Source organism: Moschus berezovskii, chromosome 2 (genome assembly GCF_049115385.1).
Source record: "Moschus berezovskii isolate FMDL1 chromosome 2, NW_MosBer_1.0, whole genome shotgun sequence".
In the NCBI taxonomy this organism is placed as follows: domain Eukaryota; kingdom Metazoa; phylum Chordata; class Mammalia; order Artiodactyla; family Moschidae; genus Moschus; species Moschus berezovskii.
Genome location: NC_142461.1, coordinates 85,085,001 through 85,105,884, shown reverse-complemented (window position 1 = coordinate 85,105,884; position 20,884 = coordinate 85,085,001). Strand labels below are relative to the sequence as shown.

The 20,884-nt window shown below is 39.5% G+C and overlaps 1 protein-coding gene across 8 annotated transcripts in view; it reads left to right on the top strand.

Moving 5' to 3' along the window:
- Nucleotides 1–20,884, top strand: part of QTMAN (queuosine-tRNA mannosyltransferase) — a 433,783-nt gene that overhangs the window by 398,222 nt on the left and 14,677 nt on the right. For all 8 annotated transcript variants that reach the window (XM_088829198.1, XM_055398709.2, XM_055398710.2 and 5 more), the window contains one exon: nucleotides 6,899–7,008. In XM_088829198.1, the coding sequence (XP_088685324.1) occupies nucleotides 6,899–7,008 (110 nt within the window). The remainder of the gene's footprint in view (nucleotides 1–6,898; nucleotides 7,009–20,884) is intronic.

Here is a 20,884-nt window from a genome sequence, read left to right as displayed (position 1 = left end):
TCTGTCACTTAATTTCTGTACAATGGCCCATTTCAATATGGTGATGGAGAGCTCAGGCCATTCAAGACTCTCTGTCTTCCATTTTCCTGGTCCTTATTCCTCTCAGGCCGCTGCTGAGGGATCCCTTGCTTCTATCAGTCTGTCAGTAGCTCTGTGATTTTCCCATGACATTCAAGGAAATCCTGGCTCCAAGTTTATGCCCACATGGCTCAGTAGTCTCTCACAAATGTCCCCAGTACTGTGCACACTCTCAGACATTCACTGTCTGGAGTCACGCTTCTGCCTCACCCAGGAAGTGCAGTTCATGGCTCGAGGACTCTCACACTTGTGTTCTCCTCACGTCTGCCCCATCAGTCCTCCATTTTGCTTGTCTGGAGGTGGAACACTGACATGGTACAGGAGGGTATATGCTCCATTCACGTGGCATTTTGCTTATATACTTGTACCTGTCTGAAGCCCTTAGCATTTCTGCAAAGGCTTTTGCTCCTGTGACCAGCCAAGAAGACTCTCCCTTTTTTGTGGGGGTTAGGAGGCTTTTCCCCTGGGTCATACCTTCCTCAAAGTAATGAACATAAAGCATCTTATTTTCTTGAATATGTTGGGGTATAAGGGAGATGGACTAAACTGGTTAACATTTCTAAACTATTAAAATGCCACAAATACCAAAAATGAAGAGAATGAGAGTTTATTGTGTACCTGCCAAGTACCAGGCACTTCATTCCTAACGTTTTAAATGTAGATATTATTTTTACCCCTTTCTAAAAATGAAAAAACTGAGGCTATGAGAGTTTATACAACATACAAATAAATAGTCATATCTCTGGTGAGTGGCAGAGCCACTTGTCTCTGCAATGTACCCTTCATTCTTCCTCTGAAAGTAAAGGGCAGAATGCAGTGCGAATAACATTCAGAGAAAGCCATACTGATAGTTCTTGGCTCTAGTCACCTGTAACTAAATGATGGTGGAAAGGGCTGGTAGAGTTAGAGAAAGGAAGGCACTGATAGCATCAGATGGAGGGAGAGGTTGAGAAGTTGGTGCCTCATAAGACTATCTGTTGAATTCTCTTCAGAGCACCATTTTAAAAACAGAAGCAGGACTTGTGGCAGGAACCAAAATTGATCGTTGTTGTCAGACATATAGAGGGAAAATAGAAGGATGATAGAGAGGTAAGTGATCATAACAACTAGCACAGGGTGGTAGACAGAAGCCTTATGTTTTGGAATAAGGAACACATGACTGAATTTGAAAGCAACATGGTACTTCATAACAAGGAGCCAAAGATGGCGGGTGTAAGAAAAGGTGAAGAAATTTGAAACCATGATGTTGAAGAGATCATATAATCCCATGTTGCTTCCCCATTTTCTTATTGCCGCATCTTATCCAGTGGGTTTTAACTTCAAGTAGCAATCTAAGAATTGTTCATCGCTTGATGCTCTGGAAACAATACCATGGACTAAAGGTACCAGCTCTCTTTTCCTTCTCATTATATGTAGGAAGAGAGAAAGGAAGAAGTCAAAAACTGTACAGAAGAAAGAATATAACTTTAGAGTAATTTGACATGATTTCAAATGCAGACGCAATTTATTCTGTGTGATCCTGAGTGAAGGAATAGTTATATTTGTATGACCACTTGGTTGAGAGGCTTTAAGGTTATGATTAGGTGCCTAGTGTAGGACCCTGAACATAGCAGGAGCTCTGTAAATCATTTTTCCTATACCTTTATTCATTCAACAGATATTTTTAGAGCAGTTAATTTTATGGAAAATATAATGTATTAGTCAGCATAGGCCACCTTATACTGAAGTAATAAAGACCCCTTAATCTCATTTGCTTAAACACAACAGAAGTTTAATTCTCCCACTAACTGGAAGTCTGCTGTTTATTTAGATGGCTTTATTGGGCATCTCTTCTCCATGTAGCAGTCCAGATCACTTCAGTCTTTTATCCTAACCGTCTTGATATAAGACGTCTTCAAGGATCACTACAACAGAGAAAATGCTGTCCAGAACTGCTCTTAGAAATTTCTACCTAGAAGTGACACACATCACTTAGCTGGCAATCCATTGGTCAGAACTAGCCTGTAGCCTCTCCTACTTCAAGGGGATGAACATGGAGTCTTCTGTGTGCCCAGAAGTAAAGCACTTAATATTGATGCATACAAGGAGTGTCCTCCACTAGCAAGGTACTTAATAGTAAACAAAGCAGGCATCATTTATCTTTTCCTCATGGACCTCTCAATCCCGAGTGATATGGGAAAGCTATGGCATCTGAAAAGAGCTAGGTTTCTGCCCAGGCAAGGCAAGGAACTAGATCAAAGTGATTGCATTCAATAAGTATAATGTTATGTGGGAAAACAGGAAAGGGTAACAGTTGAGTATAAGTGACAAGTATGGAGAACTTAGCAATCCTCAATAAATATTTACTGAATGAATGTTAAGAATAAGAAGAAATTTAGCTCTAAAAAAACTAAATGGGAAAGGCGACAGAGAGAGAACAGATATAGGAAGAAAAAACACATGGAAACAGTTTATGCTTTTCAAATGTTCTGAATAATATTTGGGAATAAAAGCTGTTCTTGCTATATCTGCTGCTTCCAGTAAGCCTGAAATATTCTGTGCTGGTCTCTTCTGCCATAGTTGGGCTGCGGAGGAATGCATTCCCAGCCAGACTGTTTCATTCTTACCTAGTCAAGAATGTGGGAATTGTTGGGAGACTTGGACTCTGACTCATCTTCGAGAATGTTTTATGATGAATCAAGTTAGCTTGATGGGCAGCTGTCAAATATGGAAGTGTCACAGGCAGTGAGTAAATGTGCCACTATAAATACTGAAAATGCTACAGTTAGGCAAAAACCTTTATGAATACAATTGTATGGCAGAATCTTAGAGGTGATTCCTTAAAGCTTTAAAATGATTTATATAAAAAAGACTTACTAAAGGAATGATAGAAAACAAGTGAAAAAAAAAGACTTTTATAATGTATCCCCTACACAGAAACCCTGTTAACAATTCAATATAGTTTACCTAGTACTCTATTGCCTCCCTTTTACTTAACAGTATTTTCCATGTCAAAAAATATGCATCTGCAAAATTATTTTTCATGGCTGCATGGTATTGTATCATATGTATGTGTCCAAATATATTTATCATCCCATTAGGTTGTTTACAGATCATTGCCATTATAAACAATGCTGTTAAAAACTTACCTTGACTGAATTTCTACGCACCTCTTTATTTCAGAGAGTAACTTTTCTAAGTGGAATTAGAATTGGAATTACTATAGCAAGAGTGATGTATAATTCAAGGCTTATTATGTGCATTACCAAATTGCCCTCTAAAATATTGTTGCAATTTATATTACTAACAACAGTGGATAAGAGCAGAAGAGTGTTCAGGAATCCATAGTCTACAAATGTGGTTATAGAGAATTGACTATATTATAAAAATGTGTTTAATCTTGACAGTTGTTCACAAAAGGGGGCCCTTAAATTATTATTTTTAAATCCTCCATCCTATATTTCATGCCTTATGCTAAAATCATAAGTATGAGAATTTCACATTAGATTTCTTAGAAAAGAATTTGAGACAGATTCACATATTCTACTAAATGGGTTCATTAATATCATGGGTATTAGGATAAGATCCATGGATAATTCATTGGATATCTGCAATGAGTTCCTCTCTTGACAGAATATATTGAGCTCTGCCATTGATATATCCAGGTCTTGCTATATGCTGTTAAATATCCATTCATGTCTTTAATGATCCTCTGAATAACAGGCAACTTCTCGTTTGTCTAGAGAAAACCGAGAAAACTTTTCAGCTGAATTGACTACATAAACTGAAAAAGACATAGATGAAATAGTCAAGTGTCTGCTTATAATATGTAATGCACTAATTTAGACATAAATAAATACTTTAAAACACATATCACACATAGAGTATTTTTACAAGTATTTCTGTTTTCTCAGCCTTATAGTTCATGAAGCAGTTTCAGTTCAACTCCCCGCTCCCATGCATTCTTGACATCAGAAAGGTACCACCTTTTCAGTCAGCTGGCATGTTTCTACCACCTGTCATCTGGAATTTAGTCTAAGTGGTTTTGGGGGTACAACATTGTGAGAATGTATGATGCCATCCCTGGAAATCTTTTCTCCAGCTTAAAATTCCACTTACTACTCATGGTCTCTAGTAACCGCTTACTCTGTTACTTTTTTTTAGTGATCTTTAAAATACTTGTTTTCAACAGTACTTTGAATTATTAGGTCGTATCTCCCAAAATAATTACTAACTCCGTATTAAATTCCTTGACTTCTGTTTTTCCCGGTCCCATCAAGTGAATGACTGCTAAAACTAGTGAAAATTCTCATCAATTGGCGTCTTAGGTTTAAGGCAACTTCCTTAAACTGTACTTTGTAAAAAATAAAGTGAGAAGGTGCCTGGTATTATGAGAGACTTTATAAGGATTTTAGATAAAATGCCTCTTTTTCTGAGGTATAATTATGCAGAAGAAAAATCTCACCTTACATTCATCCATATATTACAGTTTAAACAGAAAGAGAGGGGATCTATACAAATCTCTTTTGTGTTCTTATGCAAAGTGACTATTGAATATGAAAGCTTTTGTCCACCAATAAAAAATATCTTAAGAATACAGTAGGATTGTCATGCATTTATCTTGTATAGAAACACTGAAAATATAGGTTCGTAGTGCCTACTTCTTTGAAAATATTCACATTGGAATTTTTTAAGAACTACAGCTTCTACCCAATTAAACATGCTTCCAATCCCAAACTGCATCTACTTTTATTTTAATACAAAACAAACAAACCAACAAACAAATAAGCAGCAGAAAATATTTAGAATAGATATTCTCTTAAGGAACCATAACCAAAATTTTTAGAACTCAGAATGAAAAATTTAGAGAATGGAGTGGCTAGATTTCCCTGTAGTGTTTCTCCCTCTTTAAAATATATTGTTTCCATTCTTTTCATCTAAGTATTTCCAGAGTAAAATAACCTATGCTACAGATTAAGTGGCAGCTCTTTGATTGATGTGGTTGACGATAGCATATGGGGTAGTCTTTAAAAATTTAAAATCTTTGTTCTTGCCCATAACAGTAGAATATATGAGAATTACCCCCAAAACTTCCCGATAGTACATGTATGCAATACCTGTCATCTTAAAAAGCAATGAAAATTTTACCACTGCTTTCTTTGTTATTTGAAGCAAATCAAACTGAGAGATACAGAACTTAAAATAAATTGTTACAGAACTCTAATTCTATAAGATCTTACAATTCCAGGAGATTATAAATGCCGTTGTAAAATGTTAATCAGAAGATGCATTTGTTTTAATTCTTGATACTGAAAATATTGACTGAATTGTGAATTAACACATTTAGGGTTGCAGATGTCATTTTTCATGAGATTTCCTGAATGATGTAATTTTCATATTTCATATAGCAGTTTGATCAATTTACAGATTTATTTTACATAATTAGTTGGTAAATGAGAAATTCAATTGCTGATATATAACTATTCCTCTGTAATATAGAAAATAAGTTTAAATTCTGAATTATAAATAAAAAAGCAAATATTTTGAAGACATCTGGTCCACATCTGTCTGAAATAAGATAATTTAAAACAGTGTAATTAACTGCAAGAAATACTGAAATATTCACACCTTAGAATGTAAAAAATAACTCATTCCATTTTAGTGTGATTTTTTGAATTGGTAAATTTTTTTTTAATTTTAGTGTCCTTTAGCCTCTCATTCTGTCATTACAAAGAAGACTGACAAGCTAAACAAACAAAAATAATCCATGTTTTTCAAAGCTTCTACTAAATGAAAGAATTATCTTTATTACTGTTCTTTTATGTGTTTACTAACCTCCACTCCTAAGTTAATACTCAGCATACTTAGACTCAGGCCTACCCCCTTTTGATGTATTTATAATTCTCCATTCAGTTATTTAAAATGAGAGATTAGTGAGAGAGTCTGTAATCTCACTCCCTAAATTGTGTGTTCCTTGTGGACACAAAGAAGCTGAGTAAATGTGAGAGGGAGGTATTCAGACTCACAGAAATGAAAAGCATCTTTGGTACATTCTCATGATCAGTAGAGAACTGTCGTTTGAAGACTGATCTTTTCTTTTGTTAAAAACCTGTGTTAAGTGGAAAATTAACCATTTTAGGAGAAAGGAAAATACGCTAGACTTTCTATGCATGCCTGCTCAGTCACTTAAATCATGTCTGACTCTGTGCGACCCTATGGACTGTAGCCTGCCAGGCTCCTCTGTCCATGGGCTTCTCCAAGGCAAGAATACTGGAATGGGTTGCCATTCCCTCCTCCAAGGGATCTTCCCAACCCAGGTATCAAGCCCGTGGTGTCTCCTGCATCCCAGACAGATTATTTACCGGTGAGCCACCTAGGAAGCCCAGACTTTCTATGTTCTAACCCCAAAATATGAAAAACATGATAAATTTCTCCCTTAATGAAAAGCTGCAGAGCCTTAAGACTTTGATAGGACTGAATTTAGATCCATGATAGAGAAGTTTGGGGTTCTCTGGTGGTTCAGATGGTAAAGAATCTCTCTGCAATGCAAGAGACCCAGGTTCAGTCCCTGGGTTGGGTAGATCCCCTGGAGAAGTTGGCTACCCACTCCAGTATTCTTGACTGGAGAATCCCATGGACAGAGGAGCCTGGCAAAGTTAGATTCTTGAACACACACAACAATAATGCTACAGTATAAGGGTGGGGGAAGATCTCTGCCCTGATGCCAGAGGCTCTCCTAATAGTAGACCAGGAGAAGAATTGAGCCTATGAGAAGTGAAAACACTTTTCCTAATACATGCCCTAAGATATCACAAGTTATATTTTGTGTTTTTATTTCCAGGGAGCATGATAAAGATCCAGAGAGTTTTTTTAAGGTATTGATGCATCTTAAGGACTTAGGACTCAATTTCCACGTGTCTGTCCTTGGAGAAACCTTCACAGATGTCCCAGGTATCTCTCTTTTATTTTATAGTATGTATTTTTATAGATGATATAAGCTCTACAACTTAAGTATTAATTTCCATGTTTCCCTTTGTTAGAATAATCAAGATGAGCACTGTTAACCGAAAGATTATACGATGGCATTAAAGTGTGATTCAATTAAAAAAATACTTAAGTAAGCATTCTTTGATTTAAGTTGAGAACGTGAAGTCATCTCTTTTATCAAATATAGTTTATACAATGCATCTTGATGTAAATAAAATATATTGCTTTAGGCATCTTAACAGTTAAGGAAAGTGGGAATTTGTAATTGGATATACAGCCTCTCACCTCGGGGTCACTGGTTTGAATCCTACTCTCTCTGGTAATGGCTGAAATACATTACCATCTGTTAGGTGGCCTGTGTAAAGCATTTTGGCATGAAACTTGTAAAGCGGAGTAGATACATATCATAGTTGTCATTGGTCCATGCTTTTTTAATTGAACTTGAGAAAGCAAACAGAAATCCAAAGCTGATAGCAGCAAGTCTTCTCAACCCTAATGCCATAGGGAGCTTCTTCTGAACCATTTCCTTCACCCTGCATCCTCACTGAGCATGTCTGTGTCAGAAGATGGGAATCTTGACCACCATTCTAAGGTCTTAAATGTTCACTTTTTTTAAGTTTTGGATATTCAACATTTTTTGTAAACTCCAAGTATGCATGAGTGGGTTCTCAGTTGCTAAGTCTTGTCTGACTCTGCGACTTCACCATGTTCCTCTGTGCATGGAATTTCCCAGGTAAGAATACTGGAGTGAGTTGCCGTTTCCTTCTAGAGGGAGTCTTCCCAACTCAGGGATGGAACCTGCATCTCCTGCATTGACAGGCAGATTCTTTACTACTGAGCCACCTGGGAAGCCCAAACCCCAAGAATGCAGACAAGGAAAGTTCAGAAATGGCCTCCGTCATCATGCTTTCTGACTCTTAAAGTGTTAATCACTCAGTTGTGTCCAACTCTGTGCAACCCGATGAACTGTAGCCCACCAGGCTCCTCCATCCATGGGATTTTCCAGGCAAGAATACTGGGGTGGGTTGCCATTTCCTTTAAGGACCATGTAAACGTTACCCTCACTTAGGCAGTATTTTGATTCTGGTATGATGTGAGGAAGTACACCCAGCTTGTACCTCAATAGCCTCATCTGATATGGCTCATCCCCTGTCCCCTGCACTTGTGGACACCAGCCTCTTTTTAGTTCCTCTAAGGTTCCAGACTTCTTTAAACCTCTGGACATTTGCCTGCTGCTGCTGCTGCTGCTAAGTCGCTTCATAGACGGCAGCCCACCAGGCTCCCCTGTCCCTGGGATTCTCCAGGCAAGAACACTAGAGTGGGTTGCCATTTCCTTCTCCAATGCATGAAAGTGAAAAGTGAAAGTGAAGTCGCTCAGATGTGTCCGACTCTTTGCAACCCCATGGACTGCAGCCTACCAGGCTCCTCCGTCTGTGGGATTTTCTAGGCAAGAGTACTGGAGCAGGGTGCCATTGCCTTCTCCTGCAAAGTAGGTTGCTGCTGCTGCTGCTAAGTCACTTCAGTCGTGTCCGACTCTGTGTGACCCCATAGACGGCAGCCAACCAGGCTCCCCCATCCCTGGGATTCTCCAGGCAAGAACACTGGAGTGGGTTGCCATTTCCTTCTCCAATGTGTGAAAGTGAAAAGTGTAAGTGAAGTCGCTCAGTCATGTCTGACTCGTAGCGACCCCATGGACTGCAGCCTACCAGACTCCTCCGTCCATGGGATTTTCTAGGCAAGAGTTAGGTAAAGGTAAAAAATAGGAAGCCTTGGTCTTGAACTGGAAAGAGATATGATGAAACCTGTATTTTAGGAAGATTTCTGTTGCAGTGATATGTAGGCAGAAGATTCTGTGAGGTGGTTTGTTTTTGTTCAGTCGCTAAATCATATCTGGCTATTTGTGACCCTATGGACTGCAGCATGCCAGACTTCCCTGTCTTCCTCTATTTCCTGGAGTGTGCTCAAAATCATGTCCGTTGAGTCAGTGATACCATCCAACCATCTTATCCTCTGTCGTCCCCTTCTCCTGCCCTCAATCTTTCCCAGCATCAGGGTCTTTTCCAGTGAGTCAGCTCTTCACAACAGGTGGCCAAAGTATTGGAGCTTCAGCTTCAGCATCAGTGTGGTGGTTGGTGGCAGAAAGATTAGTGAGAGGGCTGTAGGAGAGAGAGATTCTCAAGGAAAACACAGAAAAGAATTTGGTAGATGGATGGCTGTCGAGAAAGAAGGAAGAAAAAAGATCAGTTTATTTGCAAAGCTGGTGATTTCAGTCTCGCCCGTGCCAGTATTGAGGTGTTTGTGGATGAACTGAGGAAGCTGGCTGGAGAATACCGCTAAGCAGAGGGCTTCTCAGCCAGCTTCACTGTCGGATAATTTTAAGCCATCACTACAAATACTAGGTTTTTCCTCAAAGGGCCATGTTTTTGGAATCACAGCTCTCCCTTCCCACCCGTGTAGCAATTTAGAGTGGCATTGAGGGGATTGAAAGTGGAATGGGGAGCAATTAGGGGCCTAAGAACTTGTGCTCAGTAATCACAGGCTCAATCTTTTACTCACTTTGGCCTGACCTCAACACGTACTTATTGAGCACCTTGGAAGAGGGATTTCACGGTGAACAGGATGCAGCCTGCACCTCAGGGGACCCTGCCTTGGGGAGACACTTCCATATAATCAACACATACCTAGAATGCTGTAGATCACTATGGGATGCTGTGGATGGCCATAGGAAGAGTCCTGTTACCTATGCACACACTTCTGTTATTCCCAGTCTCAACTGGTACTCCCTTCTGCCTTCGCCTCTGGCCCATCTGTCATGTCAAACGTGAATCAGCTCTTTAAGGCTGCAGCACTTCACCTTGCACGTGGGAAGAGCACAGGTTGTTGGCTTGATGAATGAGTCTGATGGCTTTCCAGGTTGTGCTCCTAGATGGCCACATTGCCAGTCTTTACTCCAAAGGTTTCCTAACAGGACATTTCGTGTAACTTCAGCTGTTTGTATCACTGTTTGGGCTTGACAAGCACTAATATAGCACTTGGTGTATTTCAGGCATTGTTCTAAGCCATTTATAAATGTTAAATCTTTAACCTCTTAGCAGTCTTGTTCAGCATTGCTGCTCCTGCTGCTGCTAAGTCACTTCAGTCGTGTCCGACTCTGTGTGACCCCATAGACGGAAGCCCACCAGGCTCCCCCGTCCCTGGGATTCTCCAGGCAAGAACACTGGAGTGGGTTGCCATTTCCTTCTCCAATGTGTGAAAGTGGAAAGTGAAAAGTGAAAGTGAAGTCGCTCAGTCGTGTCCGACCCTTAGCGACCCCACGGACTGCAGCCTACCAGGCTCCTCCATCCATGGGATTTTCTAGGCAATAGTACTGGAGTGGCTTGCCATTGCCTTCTCCGCTTGTTCAGCATTACTATCTCCATTTTTCTTAGTGGGGGAAACAGGTATAGAGACGTTAAGTGAGGTCACATGTGAAGTGAAGGGAAAGTTGCTCAGTCGTGTCCTACTCTTTGCAACCCCATGGACTATACGGTCCATGGAATTCTCCAGGCCAGAATAACTGGAGTGGGTAGCCTTTTCCTTCTCCAGGGGATCTTCCCAACCCAGGGATTGAACTTGGGTCTCCCACCTTGCTGACGGATTCTTTACCAACTGAGCCACAAGGGAAGCCCAAGTGAGGTCACATAACTATGTAGTATTTTTAACCACTGTGCTATGCTACATTTGCATTTTCTTGTTTTCTGACCCGTGTTTCTCTAAACATTTCTTCCCCCAACTCACCATCTAGCACTTCACACAAAGGGTTACCTAGCAGGTATAGAGGAGCCTGGCAGGCTATAGTCCATGGGGGTCACAAAGAGTCAGACAGGACTTAGTGACTAAACAGCGACAACAACAGAAGCAGGTATACATTTCTTTGCCTGCTGCCTCTTCCAGGTGCTCTACTAGCATATCTAAAACCCATACTTTAACACCAACTTCTCTCTGTTGAAACTATGCAGTATCAGCCAGAAGAATAACTCTGGACACTGTTAACATTTGTGAGAAAGTAGCTTTCTTGTAAATAATTGCAAAAATAGTTATTATTACCCTGTTCATTGCTCCTGTTGACAGAATAGAAGCAGATATTTGCTACTTGCTTGGTCCTTTGCTGAGTTATTTCATGTAATACTCATGATAATCCCAGCAGAGTATGTATTATTATCCCATTTGATAGATGGAAAAACTGAGTCTTTGAAAATTTAAATCACTTTGATTATACTGTTTGTGGGTCAAATTTTGTCTTTCACAAGCAAAACCAAGACAGGTTTAATACATGACAGCAGGGCCATTCAGTTCAGTTCAGTTCAGTCGCTCAGTTGTGTCTGATTCTTTGCGACCCCATGAATCACAGCACCCCAAGCCTCCCTGTCCATCACCAACTCCCGGAGTTCACTCAAACCCATGTCCATCAAGTCAGTGATGCCATCCAGCCATCTCATTCTCTGTCATCCCCTTCTCCTCCTGCCCCCAATCCCTCCCAGCATCAGAGTCTTTTCCAGTGAGTCAACTCTTCATGAGATGGCCAAAGTATTGGAGTTTCATTAATTACTCTTTTTTTCCTTGAGGTATGATTTACATATAACATTGTATATATCACACCTGTACAGTGTGATAATTTGATACATTTACACATTGCAACATGATCATCAGTGTAGTTCTAGCTAAGGCCTCTCTCACATTACAGAATTATTTCATTTTTGTGATAAGAATATGTAAAATCTAGTCTTCAAGCAATTTCGAAGTATATAATACAGTATTGTTGACTATAATAACTATGCTGTACTTTAAAAAAAATTGTTATTGCATCATGATATACATACCATACACTCCACTGGCTTTACTTGCACATTTCAATGATTTTTGGTATATTTACAGAATTTTGTAATTATTACCATGCATAGAGTTTGTTTGGTTTTGTTTTTTTTTTTTTGGCCGTGGGGCATGTGGGGTCTTAGTTCCCAACCAGGGATCAAACCTGCACCCCCTACAATGGAAACAGAGTCTTAACCACTGGACATCCAGGTAAGTCCCCACTATGCTATTCTTTTGATCTCCAGGACTTATTCTACTTGAAAGTTTGTACATTAATTACTCTTTATTCAACTTCTTTCTCCTTCCCTCTTCACAGAGCTTGTAGGAAAAGGTAGCATATCTCTGAGCAATGGCATTAGCACCAATGAGTTTTACTGCCCTTTTTGATGCAGCAATCTCTTTTAAATTTCTTTTGAAAATATTAAAACCACAATAGAGCAACTTTGTAGAGTTTTCATACTGTTGATTGTTTTCAAATTATGTTGGTTTTTATCATCCTTTTTTCTGAAAAGTGTGGTAGAGTAAGATTATTGATTCTAGTTCATTTATAGCTACATAGTTTATAGCTCTTTTGTATCATCCTTTTATCTTACAAAAGAGGAGCATGACCTAGGACAGAGACTATTCCAAGTGCTTAGAGCTGAGTACAGTGTATGAGACAGGCAGTCGTAGATAGTTGTAAGGTTAGGAGTAGAACGTAAGAGTCAGTCCCCTCATCCCTACTCCTATATGTGTTCAGTAAATGTTTTTCTGTTTCTGTTTTTTAATTTTGGCTGTGCTGGGTCTTTGTTGCAGCACAGACTTCCTCTAACTGTGGTACACCGGAGTTTCTCTAGTTGTGGAGCACAGGCTCCAGAGCCTGCGGGTTTGGTAGTTGGAGCACACCGGCTTCTCTAGTTGTGGTGTTTGGGCTTAGTTGTCCCAACGAATGTGGGATATTAGTTCCCTGACCAGGGATTGAACCCACATCCCCTGCATTGGAAGGCAGATTCTTAAGCACTGGACCACCAGGGAAGTTCCTGTTTTATATGGTTTATGCCAAGTACTAAACGAGATGTTTAGGTTGAAGTGGTGAATAAAGCAAAATGTCTTTTGTGATGTTTGCATCACAGAAGTAGTCCAACTCCAGTGCTTTATTCATCACTTCCTAGAGCACTTAGGACATGCCAGGTACTGTTTGAAGCCCCTTGTGCATTGCCTTCTTTTTTTCCTTTTAATTAATTTAATTGGAGGCTAATTACTTTACAGTATTGTAGTGGTTTTTGCCATACATACATTGATATGAATCAGTCGTGGGTGTACGTGTGTTTCCCACCGCCCTCCCCAACCCATCCCTCAGGGTCATCCCAGTGCACCCGCCTGAGCACCCTGTCCCATGCATTGAACCTGGACTGGCGATCTGTTTCACATATGATAACATACTTGTTTCAATGCTATTCTCTCAAATCATCCCACCCTCGCCTTCTTTACAGCTGAAAAAAGTAAGAAACAGGGAGATTAAGTCACTTGCCTGAAATCACACATCCATCCAGTTTTCAATCCACAATTCAAACCTTGTCAGTCCACCTTTCTGCCATTATCCTCTAAGTGGAAACCACAAAATTGTCCCTATTTTACAGGTAAGAAAGCAGAAGGTGATAATGGTGGAAAATTCCTGGCTACACGTATGAAATCATTTCCATTTTCTCTAAGAATTTCTATGCACATGGAAAGTTTAAAAACAAACAAAGAACCCCCACAAAGCCTCAGATTCATTTCCTAAATATATCACTCCTTAGACATTAGAGTGAACTCCCTCTTCTTTCTGCCATCTGTCTTCATCACAAGAAAGGTGTCAAAAACAATATGAAGTGGAAAGATATTCCAAATAATACTTGGCATATATTTACTGTTCAATAAATACTATTTGAATGAATGAAGAATAAGTCTAATGTAATAGAATAATGTAGTTTACATACCATATCAGGTATATCAGAACCTGTGTTGAAATGATTTCCAAATATTAGAGAATTAGCGAATGAAAATAGAGAAGCCTAAGACTTAAGGAAGCTCTAAATGGTTCTATATTATATTTTCTGTTTTCATATAAATGACCTTGATTTAACCTAAATCTATTTTTCAATCTGTTCTCATATTTCAGCTCTTACATCAGTCAGAATAAGCTAAATTATGCTAAACTAACAGCCTTAAAAATCTCAGTGTCTTAAAACACTTATGTTTTTATTCATTCTATGTATTTTTTGCAGGTGAGCAGTAGTCTTCTACTTGTATGGTCACTCAGGGACCTAAACTTATAGAGACCCAAGCCTTCACCATCACAAACATTACCTGTTACTGTCTGGGTGGAAGAGAAAGCTTTCATTAGCAAGTTAGTGCTCTGGCCTGAAAGTGACATTGTGGGTGTGTGTGCTCAGCCACCAAGTTGTGTCTGACTCTTTGTGACCCCATGGACTGTAGCCCACGAGGCTTCTCTGTCCATGAAATTTCTCAGGCAAGAATACTGGAGTAGGTTGCCTTTTCCTTCTCCAGGGGATCTTCCCGACCCAAGAATCAAATCCAAGACTTCTGCATTGACAGGCAGGTTCTTTACCACTGAGCCACCAGGGAAGCCCAAAAATGACAAAGGGTTCCACTCAAATCTTTGGCCAGAACTTGTTGAAGGGTACTGCCCAGCACTAAGGGGGCCAAGAAATGCAATCCTGCTTTGAGCCCAGAATGGGGGAAAGCAGAAATAGTTGATGCAAAGCACTGTTGACACCATAGCTCTTTAATATGCATCATGATCTATGGTGCATCATAAAGAAAAATCAAACCTATCCAAGAGATCTGTCTTGGTCTGATATCTGGGAGAGTCTTCCCTGTTGAATGAATAACTTTTAATAAATACGAGAGTACTGCTCATAGTCTTCTTGCTGGAGACAGCCCAGCTAGTATCTGCAGGCACATCTAGCAACTGTGACCCATTAAGCAGTCCATACGAAGTTGAGTTGGGCTCTGTGGGAATGGAGTTAATTATCACTTATGGTGATGGCATTTTGAAAAGCTTATAGTGTCAGTCAGAAGTAGTTTTGCCCTCCACCCCTAGGGGATATTTAGCAATGCCCAGAGACATTTTTTGGTTCTTACAGCTGTTGCGGAGAGGATGCTACTGGCATCTAGTGGGTAGAGGCCAGGACACAGGACAGTCCCTTAAACTGCACAGGATAGTCCCCACACAAAGAATTCTCCAAGCTGAAATGCCAGTAGCACCACAATTGAGAAACTGTGGTTCTGTGAATTCAAGGCAGAAGGTCAGGTTTCGGAATGGGTCCTATAGTTTTTAGATTAAACTCAGTTAATCCATCTGTACAGTACAAAAGAGGAGATAGGTGGGAAAGAGAAATTATAATAATAGCTATGATAATAAAACCACCCACCCTATCTCACCTCCTGTGAGTTATAGTGAGGATTTCAGGCACAGTAATATAATTTGGGGGAGAGTACTTTCTAAACTTTTAATACTGTCCAGTTTTTATTATAAGACTCATGAACTTCTCTTCAGACTTTATATATGGAGTGAGTCTTTAATGCATTTTGTATCTGAAGAGGACATTAATGATGCTGAACCTTAAAAGTTCATTCTTGCCATTATTTTAATTATTTTTAATCCAAAAATTGAAAGGTCATTCTGCCACATCAAGCATCCATCAGACTCCATGTTACAAATGAACCAAAAAGCCTAGAAGCTTCACAGTGTAAATATTTTAGCTTTGGCCAGTTCTCATGACAAGGTCACATTATTAGCCCTTGAGATGGGGTGTGTGTGTGTGTGTGTGTGTGTGTTTTAAGAAGAAGAAGAAAAGAAGCAGCAGCAAATACTTAAGATATCAAATCAATGGAATGTGTCTGTATATTTAATAATTTCTCACAAATGATAATTCTAAACCAAATACTTTGTTCTATAAACAGCCAAAGCCTTACATCAGGATTCCTCTTTCCTAACTTTGTGGAAGAAGGAGTTTTAGCTTTGGCCATGGGCAGTGGGGAGGTGAAAAAACTACAAGAAAAGTAACAACCTGAACTACAGTTTTGTCAGACAGAAGTCCTTCTAGTTCACCTTTAATTTGAGGTTAAGAACAGTATGTGAAAAGCTTCTGGTTAATATCTGGCATGACAATGGTTATTACAGTGATCTTGGCATATTCCTGATCCTTTACTTTGGAGTCAAATGTCAGATAATTATGTAACATTCCCCTCTCCCCCCCATCTCCCTTTTCATTCAGCTCCCAGCTACGATCTCATTTTCAGCAAGGCAGCTACAGTAAGGGGGAAGTAATAGAAACACAAATAACTTATATCACATTAATATAAAGGTATAAAATTTTGCTACAGGGGGGACCCAGCAGAAGGAAAACTATTAATATATTGATCAATGTTGAATTGTAATATGATTATATATGAGATGAAATAAATGTGCCAGTAAGATTAAATAAACTCATTCTCTCTAGACTGTATGTTTCCCCAAACCTATTCCTTTTTCTTTTTTTAAAAACAAATTTTGTCACTATTCATTCCCCTGAACATAGAAGTATTAACTGAGTTCCTACTGTGGTCTGGCACCATATGGTGAATACCAAGAAGAGAAGATGTCATTGCTCTAAAATCTTCATGTCTGGGAAGCAAAAACATTTTAAAAATTACATTTTATGATACCATGTCCTTGTTTGTATTATAATATTTTCAGATAAATTTTGAATACATTATTTCATAACCCTTAGAACAATCTAGTGACTAGCTAATAAAATAAGCAGTAACACCCTCTGTTATTAACTGAGAGAAATTATTTATGTTGAAATAACATGGATCTGAGGTAGATTTTCTGTAGACAGAGCCACCTTCATATGATTCTTAGAAATAGGCATATCATTAATTCCCCAAGAATATGATTGGAGAAGTCAGTTACCAAGAATCTGATTTGAAACTGTCTCCCAGTCCTTTGCTGAGGAAGACAACAAAATATAATGGGAAAGTAGGGAAGATTAAAATAAATATAGACATATATGCTCCTGGGGCTTTACAGGTGGTACTAGTGGTAAAGAACTGGCCTGCCCGTGCAAGAGACATAAGAGACAGAGGTTTAATCCTTGGGTCGGGAAGATCCCCTGGAGGAGGGCATGGCAACCCACTCCCATATTCTTGCCTGCAGAATCCCATGGACACAGGATCCTGGTAAGTTACAATCCACGGGATCGCAAACAGTCGGATACAGCTGAACCAATTTAGCACTCTTGTATGCATATATGCTCTTGACAGGAAAGAAAAGATAGAAATGACAGTATCTCTTAAGATAATTTATAAATTTAACAAGATTCCAATTAAGATGCCCAAATATCACTTTATGTATCCTCACAGACCAGTTCTAAAATTCCTACAAAATAAATAAGCGGAAAGAATATCAAAGAAATCACTTACAAAGGAATAAAGAAGGAAAACACATCCTACCATATTCAGAACACATATGAAGTGGTAACTTTTAAAAGAGTACTTTATAGATTCAAAAACATGAAGGTAGAGAAAGGGACAAAAATAGAGAATTCAGAAATAAACCCAGCTTGCATACAAATTAACATCAACCACACTTATATAACAAAATTTAATATGCTTATCCCAACTTTATAATATTTTTAAGTGAAAACAGGAATTTGAGTAAATTAAATAAGTTTGTGGAATAAAACTAACAAAACAAATTTTTTGTGTAAGTAATTATATATTTTAAATATATGCTACAGATACAAGATTACACAAACATTAACAGAGTAAAAGTACAATAACTTACTAAACTCTTATTGTGTGCCAAGCATAAGGCTCAGCCTTTTACTCACACAGCTAATAAACAACAGAGATAGTGATAAGCTGAAGAAATAAGTGCTAAATCAAATTTGGGGAAACTTTAATTCTTCTATTAATGAAATAAGTATAAATACAAAGAATTTATGAGAGAGCAGTTACAGTAACCAAAACAGTAAAAGTCAAGGCATATCCTAACAAAGACTAGCCAACTAATGGGGAAATATCTGTGTGTATGGTGAAGCCATGCAAATTATGTTTCCTGAGCCGTATAAGTTACTATACCCTTGGTGTGACTCAGTAATTTCACATCAAAGAACATCCCATGGAAGTAATTCTCATGCCTCATCCTTGTTTCTACTGCCTCTTTCCCAGTTTTTGCCCTTATATTCTGGAGAAGAATATTGCAACCCACTCTAGTATCCTGCCTGGGAAATCCTGTGGACAGAGGAGCCTGGCAGTCTATAGTCCATAGGGTCGCAAAGAGTTGACAAAACTTGGCCACTGAGCACACGTGCGTGCATGCCCTTATATTCTGGGGCCTTAATTCTTCCAAAACCTTCAGATTGGTCTTCTGGCCTGTGGACACTTTCGTATTTGATTCATCCACTTACTGTTATTGGTCTTCTTTCTAAACCCAGCCCATCCAAGAAGAGAATCACAATAGTATAACAAGAATAAGAACACGTCTCATAGGTTTGCTGTGGGATGAACTTAAATTTCCTGTTAATAAATAAGGTTCTTCGAACTCTGACCCCAACCTAATCCCTCATGAATTCCGATCTCCTAAGTACATCTATGCACTTATCCATTTCCATGCCTTGTATTATTTATTGTTGAAATTCCTCTGCCCCTCAGCACATAAACACATGCATATCCTTTCTCTGTTTGGAAAATCCCAACTCCAGTGGTGCTTCTGCTCCTGTGTCTCCGCTTTTCCTTCCCTCCCAAGTTGCTCCCAGCACCCTTCATCATTCCGTTATTTTCTGAGCACATTTCACTGTGCACTACAGTCAGTTGCCACTTGGCTGCCCTAAAGGGTGGTGGTATAACTGGCCAGAAGACACTTTGCGGGTGAAGAGTACAACTTCTTAGACAGAAACAGCTGCCTGGGTTTCAGAGTCAGCAACACTCCCGGTTGGAGGGGCAAGCTCCCCTGCCCGCCTCCCACGAATACCCCACACAAAGGTGAAGTTCCTGTTCAATGTACTTGAGAGGCTTTCTTTTCCTTTCTCAGGAAAGGTTTGTGAACTGTGCAGCTGCATTTCCCTCACAGATGCTCAGGAGACTCACTGTGTGTGTGAGCTAAATCACTTCAGTCGTGTCCAACTCTGTGTGATCCTATGGACCATAGCCCCCCAGGCTCCTCTGTCCATGGGATTCTCCAGGCAAGAATACTGGCGTAGGTGGCCATTCCCTTCGCCAGGGGATATTCCCAACCCAGGGATCGAACCTGCATCTCTCCCATCTCCTGCATTGGCAGGTGGGTTCTTTACCACTAGCGCCACCTGGGAAACCCCAGGAGACTCACTAGACTTCCTAGACACAAGTAACTGGTAACAGCTCACTCACATTGCTCAGCGGAGCCACTGAGAATCACTTTTCCCCTGATCACCCCTAGATATATCATTCCATCAGGCCTAAACTTTAAAACTGCTTGAACTCTACCCCTGCAGCTTCTGTAAGTGGAATATCTATCTTTTATATGGAAACCAGAGAATCCCATGCAATTCTCAAGGCAAAATCATTTATCCATCCTACCAGGGGGAAGACCGTGAAAATAATATGTCCTAGAATACAGCTCCCAAAACATCTCTCAAGAAGTTGTTCTCAAAAGTTATAGCTATGAAAACATTACTGAGTAAAAATATTCTTTAATTTTCATAAACTGTCCTTAAACTTTATGAGAAATCTACACCAGAGGAAGACACAAGGAAATAGATGAGTTAATTAAATAATGAATGGGAAAAAGGCAAGACATTGATAGACCAATAAGAAATTAGAAACAGACTCGAATTTTGAAAGCTGCAAATGTTCATATGACTTGGATTGACAGGTAGGAGATCTTGGAATATGTTTGCTACACATTACTTTAGAGTTTTATCATTTTGAATTCCTATAGTCATTATGGTCATGATTTGGAGTGTGGTATGGTCAAAATAAAATTTGCCTCAATAAGGGACTTTGGTGGAGAGCCTGACTATTTTACAAATTCAAGTTTTCTGCAATGGCTATGAGAACAGGAGTCTCTGACAGAGAACAGCACAACAGGGAGTGACTGTCTGGATCCAGAGAGTGAGTTTTTGCAGATGTATCTCTCCTTGCCTAAATTGTTACATTTGAAAAATGGAAACCATCACAGATGCATGGTGCAGTGGAATGAACACTGCCCTGGAGTTTAGAAGGCTCAGGGTCTGGTTCCAGCTCTTACACTGATTAACCATGTTACCTCTTTGAGCCTTAGCGTACTTGTCCACAAAATAAAGTCATGCAACAGAGGTTACAACTAGAAAGAATCTTAGTGATTAGGGCGCATCAACTTTTTAAATGGGTACACATCCCTGTCCCCAAGGGGATTTCACGGAGTGACAGTTTTTGAAGTTTTAATTGTATAAACTGAGTATAACAGTTACGCTTTTTCAAAACATATTTTATTCCTCATTCCAATACCTGTCTCCACTCACAACCCCAAGTCCCACCTCAGGCACTTGAGAACCACTGATCTAGGCCAGTCACATCCTTCTGGCCACTCTCATGGGGTGACTAGAGTTGCCCTCTGCTCCATCCTTAAGCTTTTGCTAACTTCAACTTCCTGAAGATGATTTCCATGTATCTCAACTTCTCTACTCTTGCCCTTATCAAGTAAGTATAAATCTCGTTGGTCAGGATTTCTCAGTATGGTTTCAACTACCTATCTAGCCTTTCTTCAGTCCTTATCCATGAGTATCCTGGGATGTGGCCTAGTTTATTCCGTGTTCCCTGAAGGTAACTCACTTTGTCGCTACCCAGAGCCCCTTCCTCCTCATCTATCTGTGCAAGCTCAACCCGTCTTCCAAGACCCATTTAAACCACTTTCTCTAATGTCTAAAAGAGATACGCTGCTTCTCTTCTTTGAAGTTCCATAGGATTTTGTTTATACTTAACTATGTGTTTGTCATAGCTA